General features: G+C 33.5%; 1 protein-coding gene across 1 annotated transcript in view; it reads right to left on the reverse strand.

The window, feature by feature from the left end:
- Window positions 1–239: 239 nt before the first annotated feature.
- Window positions 240–9,005, reverse strand: part of LOC106463764 — a 26,700-nt gene continuing 17,934 nt past the window's right edge. The window contains exons 4-5 of the mRNA XM_013923830.2: window positions 3,407–3,530; window positions 240–2,759 (exon numbers count right to left, since the gene is read on the reverse strand). Of these exons, the coding sequence (XP_013779284.1) occupies window positions 2,616–2,759; window positions 3,407–3,530 (268 nt within the window). The 3' untranslated portion in view covers window positions 240–2,615. The remainder of the gene's footprint in view (window positions 2,760–3,406; window positions 3,531–9,005) is intronic.

The raw sequence follows: 9,005 nt of genomic DNA on the forward strand, positions 1-9,005 counted from the left end.
TTATTTAATTAAATAAAAATTATTTTGTGCAGTAGTACCATTAGTGTAAAAAAAGTAGGCTTAAGTTTCCATCAACAGCCAACAGCAAAAAAGACCCAGGTAAGTACCATATTTCTTGTTTTTCATATGTATTTCTTATTATTATAAAAGTAAATAAAATGTAAATATTAGAAACTTATTAAGTTCAATAAGTTCAGATAAGGTAAGCTAAAGAAAAAATAATAAGGTTTACTCATGAGCAGTTGGTGTGTTACATAATTTAATACTGTAATGTAAGCTACACATTCACCTTGTGATTTCCAACTTGTTCAAAGGACAATAAAACATTAAAATGTAAGTAGATATAGATGTATACTATTACAAGCTTACAGCTATTTAGAATAAACAACTGTAGTTTCCTGTTACAATTTGCAATCATTCTAGACAGAAAAATGGGTAATTTAGATTTATTTCATATTTTTATGGTGGTTATGAGGTTGGTCAAGCTGACTAAATGAATAAAGTTAAGTTAGAGAAAATAACCAATAAAATATAGTTTTACTGAAAAAAAAATGTTTCATATTTATTTAAGAGTTTTTAAGAGATTATGCAAATGAAATTTGAAAATTTTCAGATGAAGATATATTTTTTAATCTTAACATGAAAATCACTTTGCACTTAATAGCAGTCAACACATCAACTCCATATATTCACGGAGAAATTTTTGTACAAGCTCTTAATTAAAGATTCTCATTTTTTGTCTAAAAAGGTTTGTCATGTTTCTGAAAGCTTGAGAAATTTCATGAAGATACATAAAACATATTAAAATTGATAGCATGGAAGCTTTAAATGTCAATTTGGGATCACAAACTCAGTCAAATCGACCAAGTCCATCAAAAATATACCCATAATTTAAATTGTGATATTCCACATACATTACCTTGCATTTATTATAATTAAAAGCCATCTGCCATTTATTTACACAACTCACCAAATAATCCTCCTCACAGCCAGCAACACCCAAAACTTTAATTCTAATGTTATCAGCAAATTCAAATAATCTGTTGGCCATTTCTTCATCTCTGTCATTGAGGTAAATCAAAAAGAGCAAAGGTCCTAACACTGAGCCATGAGGTACCCCAATCGTGAAATTACTCCAACTTGATTGAATTCCATTTATAACAACCCTCTGCTTTCTTCCAGCTAGCCAGTTTCCTATCCAATAAGCCAACCTGTCCCCCCACACCTTCAGAGATAACTTTTTTAACAAGCCTTATACATGGTACCTTGTCAGATGCTTTCTGAAAATTCAGATACACCTGTACCCTCATCTACATAAGCAGTAACGTTTTCAAAGATGTCAAAAGATTTATAAGGCAAGATTTTCCCTTAGTGAAACAATGTTGACTATCAAATAAAATTATAATCTTTGTTAAATGACTTTGCAAAGCATCTTTTATCAGACTTTCCAAAACTCTTCCCACAACTAATGTAAAACTAATAGATCTATAGTTACTGGGACAATTCTTATCACCTCCCCAACTTCCAATCTTCTAGCACCTGCCTTCTGTTCAAGGTCTTATAAAAATAAAAACAAGTGGCTCACATGTCTAATTTTTAACCTCTTTAAAAACCTTCAGTTTCTTTATACACACTATTTTAAACAATTTTTTCTAAGGACCCTTGAACAAAAATAAGTAAGTATTATGTCTCATGATGGAAGATCAGTAAGCAAGTGAACAGCACTATGTCTACAACTTCAGGTTGTTCAGCATGATTTGGAAATTAATTGTTACATTTTTTTAAAGTACAAAATACGTTAACCTACAGACTTTTTTTTATTTGGCATACTAAACATTTCCATTTATTTTTCACAATAGACATCCATGTAAATCAAAAAGGGTAAAGGTCCTAATACTGAGCCTTGAGGTACACCACTCATGACATTAGTCCAATCTGATAGAACTCCATTTATAACTGCCCTCTAATTTCTTCCATCTAGCCAGTTTTCTACCCAATAAGTCAATCTATTCCCCACATCTACAGAGATAACTTTTAACAAGCCTTTTATGTGACACCTCGTCTTGACAAACTCATATCAACTACTTGATTTTTATTGAAGGAGATATTTCAAGGTCTCATACTTCCACCCTCATAGTTACTTATTAATTTCCTCTTTCCTCTCCCTCTAGATGAAATTGTCCTGCAAGTGATGTAGTGAAGAGACATGATATTAATAAGCCTACTGTCATGGTTCAATTTTATGATGCTGCCAAGAAATTTTTTAAATTCATTCTGAAAATAACTATTAAACACATTAGCACTTTATTATTCCTCTCATCTATCTATAAGATTCTGTACAACATTGTACACTTTCTTTTCAAAATTATGTCTAAGTTAGATGTGTCTATTGGACACACCAAGCCATTTGAATTATGTTATTATAAATTTAGAAACATTTATAACTTTTCCTTGAAATTGAATAATATGAACATTTGATTCATGCTAATCTTATGTTCATCATTAACTCTATTCATGAGGTTAACAAACTCTTTGTATTGCCACATGATTGACCAAAATACTATTTCTGTGTTTTATTACACCACAGTAGACATTTTTTCATGTATCTCATACACCTATATATAAGTGGATTCTTTTTTATCGTCTCTATATATGACTCCATTAAGATCAATAGCAAAGTCGTAAGTGGTCAGGTTATCAAGAGCATCTTCAATGGCCGTTTCAAGTGTTTGAGACGTGATGTATGTAGAATTCATTTTCTGAAACGAAAAAAAATATATCACTTTCTACTTAAAAACTAAACCAACATCAAAACAACAGTATGCAAATGACCTATTACAAGTCACTAACAGTATTACTGAAAGTAAGATGCTTTGTCTTCTAACACAACAACTCCTTATATCATCTAAGTTACAGAATTTTATCACAGATCCATTATTGTACCCATTAATAACAAAGAGGTTATCACTCTCAGTTTCAAAAACTTTTTAGGAAACTTTCCATTATAACCTAAAATTACACAACTGAAGATCCTTTGCCACTAAAAGTTGTCTCAACCTTTGTTAATAATCAAACTACACATTATGAAATCTGTTATCAAATATTGAATATCGAGGAATCAAATTTCTATGCACAGAAATACTATTGCTTACTTTCTCAACACTTTCCTTTTCTTGATACTTACATATCAAACAACTTTTCTTTTTAAGCAACATATATATCTTTGTATTATTATAGTCATAAAATTCGGAAATACTAAGTTTAATTTTTTTCTTTTTTACCAATCACTGAGAAATTAATTGTTTTTGTCAAATAATGACATTAATTTGTAGTCGTACGTGAATATTAAGGATTTAACCAATACATTTGAACAATCTGATCTTACATATGTTAAAAAGGTTTCTACCTTTTCTTTTAACACCAGTTCATCCAATTTCTTCCTCTCTTCTTGGATTAGCTGACTTAAACTCTGCTCAGCTTGAGAAAGTTCATCATCAAGTTTAGCCATATCACATTTTCTCCTTGCCTTTCTGAAATACAAAACAAATATAAATTATTAAGAACCATTTTAATAAATAATTCAATTATTATTCCATTAATAGCACAAAGAATGCAGATCATTTTTAGCCGATCAAATAATATATTAGATGGGAAGAATAATCATGAACTCTTCAACATTCCGTTCATGGAAGAAAATTAATACTAAACTATATATTCCTTAGTGTTCTGATATTACTACTAAAAATTACTCAGTTTAGGAAGTAAGAAACCTGTACACAACTATACAGAATCATTCCCACTACTAACATTACTTTCTTCATATTAGTGCAAGTACAGGAACTAAGGAAACACAAAACATAATATTTTATCGTTTACCATGAATTCTTTGCCATGAGTGGGAAAGAGCACATCACATGGTATGAAATATTTTCCACCATTACCTTGAAAGCTGAGCAGCATCGATGCATGAGTGATGTCAAAGCAGAACACTGCAGACAACACTTTTTTGCAGCACAGTGAAAACATGCAGATCTATTTAGGCCTAACCATAAACAATTTTTTGAAATCCTAAAATGAATGTGGACAGTTTTCAGGGTTTTAGATTTCACAGATGAAGAGCTGTTGATTAAGCAGTAGAAGTTTGCATATGACAATATTTTTCAGCACAGTAGACAAACGCACTGATCCATTTAGACCTAACTTACAAACAACATCAGAATTCTTGCCAGCATTCCAGGCAAATTTTGTGAAATTAGACAAGTGTGTACTTTATATACATGATCACGGAAAATTTAATTTTGAAAATTAAACAATTTCTAAATCTTATTGATATATATTGATTCTTAAAATGAGATCAAATTTTCAAGGAAATGCTAAACATGTTGGCTAAATATAGTACGTGACAGTGCTAATTAATCAGATTTCAGTACAACTGAAACAGAAGGGAGGTATAGAATAAAATAATTATTGACTGGTGATTTGGGACAACAGATCATTTTTGCCCTCAGGACCAATCAATAATTTTTCAATGATAAACCATAAGCGAACTGCTAAAGTCAAGATATAATAATTGACTGGTGATTTGGGACAACAGATCATTTTTGCCCTCAGGACCAGTCAATAATTTTTCAATGATAAACCATAAGTGAACTGCTAAAGTCAAGATATAATTATTTAACACCATATATTTCTTTTAAGTAGTTTTAACAATTTCATCCTAACGTATTATGCAGAATGTATGATTTACATAACAATATAAAACTATGTATGTGGTTAAAAAAGAAAATTAGGAAATCCACAATGGCTTACAACAAACAGCTGACTAACAGTGTTAACACTAAAAACAATGATATTTTGTGTATGTTAGAGGTAAGTAAAATGTTAAAACGATGATTGGGCCCTTAAAGAATGCTGATGGCAAGGACTTGAAGACTGAAATGGCTGAGCTCTTAAATGTTATCTTCTTTTCTATTTTTTATAAGAGAAGATATTAGCAATATTCCTGACCATGAGTTTTCTATGAACAATTCTGGAATTGACCTCAATCATGTTGATATTAATCATTTGGTGGAATCTAGAAAGACTGAGAGATTAAAAATAAATAAAGCACTTGAGCCAAACAAGATTTTCCCATGATTTTAAAAGATGTCAAGTATCATACAATATAAGGGAGTCTCTTTCTTTGGTTTTTGGAGGTTGGAACACAGTGGGTAGGTGTTTGAGAAATGGATAATTGCTAATGTTACTCCTATTTTTAGACAGCATAAACTATAGAGTCTGATAAAAGCAGCAGTACAAAATCATTTAGTGAAATATAGTATCATAAATGAAAACCTACATGAATCAACTATGGGAAACTATGCCTTACTAACCTGTCATGTTTTTCAAAGAGAAACTTTGCGTTGTTTGTTTGTATTGAATTTCATGCAAAATTACACAAGGGCTATCTGCACTAGCTGTCCCTAATTTAGCAGTGTAAGACTAGAGGGAAGGCAGCTAGTAATCACCACCTACCGCCAACTCTTGGGCTACTATTTTACCAACAAATAGTGGGATTGACCACACGTTATAACACCCCCATGGCTGAAAGGGCAAGCATGTTTGGTTGGATAGTGATTTGAACCCACGACCCTCAGATTGCGAGTCGAATACCTAAAACCACCTGGCCATGCCAGGCCCTAATTTTGTCTGCTAATCTGTCATGTTTTTTCCAAAGGGAAACTTTACCTTGCTAACCTGTCATGTTTTTTCCAAAGGGAAACTTTACCTTGCTAATCTGTCATGTTTTTCCATTTTTCCAAAGGGAAAGTTTACCTTGCTAATCTGTCATGTTTTTCCATTTTTCCAAAGGGAAACTTTACCTTGCTAATCTGTCATGTTTTTCCATTTTTCCAAATGGAAAGTTTGTTTTACTAATTTGTCATGTTTTCCAAAGGGAAACTTTACCTTACTAATCTGTTATCTGAATGATGGAAAAAGTACACTAGATTTTTAAAAAGCTTTTGATAAGATGCCACACAAAGGATTAATTAAACCACATTCGCAGGGGTTAGAGAAAGAATAGTTCATTGGATTGTACCGAGTTTGAATGGGAAAAAGCAAAAGGTTGTTGTCAATGGAGTCCAGTTAAACTGGCATTCTTCTCAGTACAATACATTTTTGCTCTGGACACCATTTGTTTCATATAAAAAGAGGTTCAGTTAGCATGGTAATGTGTTTACCTGTGAAGCCTACAATGGAAGCATAAACAGGTAGGAGGAATACTATATCTTGTACTTGTAGTGGAAACCTAAAAAGAATAATGATTCACAAACCTGTCAAATCAGAATCAGTGGGCAATCAGAGGAATACTATATCTTGTACTTGTAGTGGAAACCTAAAAAGAATAATGATTCACAAACCTGTCAAATCAGAATCAGTGGGCACTAAGGGAGAACTGAATAACGAACTAAACTGTCCCATGGTTAGAGCTTAACAATGAGAACAGTGCGATGGAAACACCAATGAAAATAGAAAACAAATTAAGATGTTTACCACACTGGTTGGAGCTGTGAGACATCTACTGAGAACAGGTATCATGCCTCAGATATTTCTAATGACAAGCAAGAATGTGAACATAATGAAAAGAAAGGTCCTACAAGCCATTATCAGCTACTAGATGACATCCTCCATCTACTTACAGAGAGTATCAGAGAGAGTGGAATTGTATCTAGGATAAACACAGTTTTAAATAACATGTGCCTCAACTAGATAAATTCATACAAGCAACAAAAAAATGAAAAAACTCAGTATGATGTAGGGATGGCAATGCCAAGAAGTACAGAAACAAAGTAGTGATGAATACACAAAATCATATGGAAAATCCCTACTTAAGCAGCCAATAAGTACTCAGTTAATCTTACAATATTATGGTTATTAGCAACTGTAAGGCTGTATAACACTATTCAGTTTAAATGTTTTTATTCAAACCTGAATTCATGCAACTGTTATTTTTTGGAAAGTTTTGGCTACTTATGTAGTGTTTTTGTAGAGTTTTGTGTGTTCATCTCTACCTTGTTTCTGTCCTTCTTGGTACTGCAAAATTTTTTATTACGTGTTTCCCCTCTATTTTTTTTAACAACTTCATTGAAGTAGGGTTAATAAGCGAACAAGTTTTATTTTTATATTAATTATAATGCATATTGTTAATATCAAACCAGTTTTGTCAGTCTCCAGGATGTTACACATACCCTGGAGCACTTTAACGATGTTAATGGGATATTTACAGAACCCAGGCCTACTAACTTCACCCAAACTTACTGCATTTGCATGCAATCGACTCCATCACATGCTAAGATCATGTTGATTAATAGGAAGAACATCATTCATATCCTAGGCCATGAAGTATGATATCATGCATACACACACAGTTTCCAGGCTCAGCCCCACTGAATATATTGTTTAGATAAGTTAACATTTTCTTACTCTGAAAAAGTATTTCCAATAGTTAATTACCTCTTCTCACTCAAAGCTATCTTGATCCTGGTCTGTTCTCTAAGCAGTGCTAATAACATTTTGCTACAGCACACCAGTCTTTATACTCCCCATCAGTTTTGCACCCTTTCAGAACATGCTGATCATGTGACTACTCTCCACCAATCGTACTGCAACATCTATACTGGCACAGCTAGCTCCCTCTCCTATTCTAGAACAATCCTCACTTTCAAGAACTGGCAGGCACAAACCTTAAACACTGGCACTTCAGTGAAGAGTGGAAAGTGGGTGAGAAGTGGTCAGTACTTATTGGAAATACATTTTCAGAGTAAGAAAATGTGAACTTCCAAAATTGTACTACTTCTTCCCACCCAAAGCTAGAATCCCACAATGCCAAGGTGGAGGAGCCAGTGAAGGTGCATCAATCTCAAATCAAGTGGAAAGAGACTGTACTTAAAGACCAGGTGTGCTAGAATATAAAAACAAAGTACACCAGTGGAGTACAGCTCTACTTCTAGAATAGGAATGCTCTTCACCCAACAATCAATACAGTAACACAATTGGGGCAGAAATAAATTGACAGACACCACTGAATCAGTATAGGAAGTGCTGGATAACTATGACATGAATCAGTATGGTGTCAACTAACATGGAAAGGCTCTTGTGCATGCAACCACTTCCTTTATATGCCAAGTGCAATCCATCCAAGCAAAACATCCAGTGGAAATGCCTTGTATAAGATATAGCAATGAACAACTGCAGTCAGCCCAGGCAAAAACATCCAGGAGAAGTGCCTTAGATACGTAGGAGTATGAAAGATATAAATTACTGTTATAAATGCAATTGTGATGTCCATCATAACTAGCCCTCTGTCCACATCAAAATTAAAACAAGTCATCGTAAGAAACAAGACATAGCACTGAACATAGTGATAGTAAATCATAGAACGGTGCCAGTAAATGAGCTAAAGAGAAAAAATAACAATACGTGGCAAGGGCTTAAGGACCATGAAATGTGTTTCAGCAGGCCAAGTACAGTCCACCCAGCAAAAAACATCCAGGTAAAGCATCTTGGGATATGTCGGATTATACCAAATGTGGTCCATCCAGGCAAAAACATCCCGTGGAAGCATCTTGGATACACAGGATTAGACCCAGTTGTGGTCTGCCCAGGCAAAAACATCCAGGGATTGCACCTTAAGTTATGTCAAATTACAAAAAGTGCTGCTGGTTGTTACTTTATGGCGCAAAGCAACAAGGTTATCTGCGGCAAACAACTGGTAAAAACAGTGAAAGTAAATCAAAGTAAAATGTAAAAACACTGCGAGTTAAAACCAATATATGTTGATAAAAGACCTATAATGCGTAAAAAATTAAAAATACAATCTAATCGGACAGTGTCACCATTACCAATGACATTGTCTAATGTCAGGGGTAAACTCTTAGAAAACATGTGTCTAAAATGGTGCCGCCGCTAACGGTCGTGGCGATGGCACGACAGTAAAATGTGGGCTATTGTGACTTGAGTGTCAC

This window comes from Limulus polyphemus, unplaced genomic scaffold (genome assembly GCF_000517525.1).
Source record: "Limulus polyphemus unplaced genomic scaffold, Limulus_polyphemus-2.1.2 Scaffold1476, whole genome shotgun sequence".
In the NCBI taxonomy this organism is placed as follows: domain Eukaryota; kingdom Metazoa; phylum Arthropoda; class Merostomata; order Xiphosura; family Limulidae; genus Limulus; species Limulus polyphemus.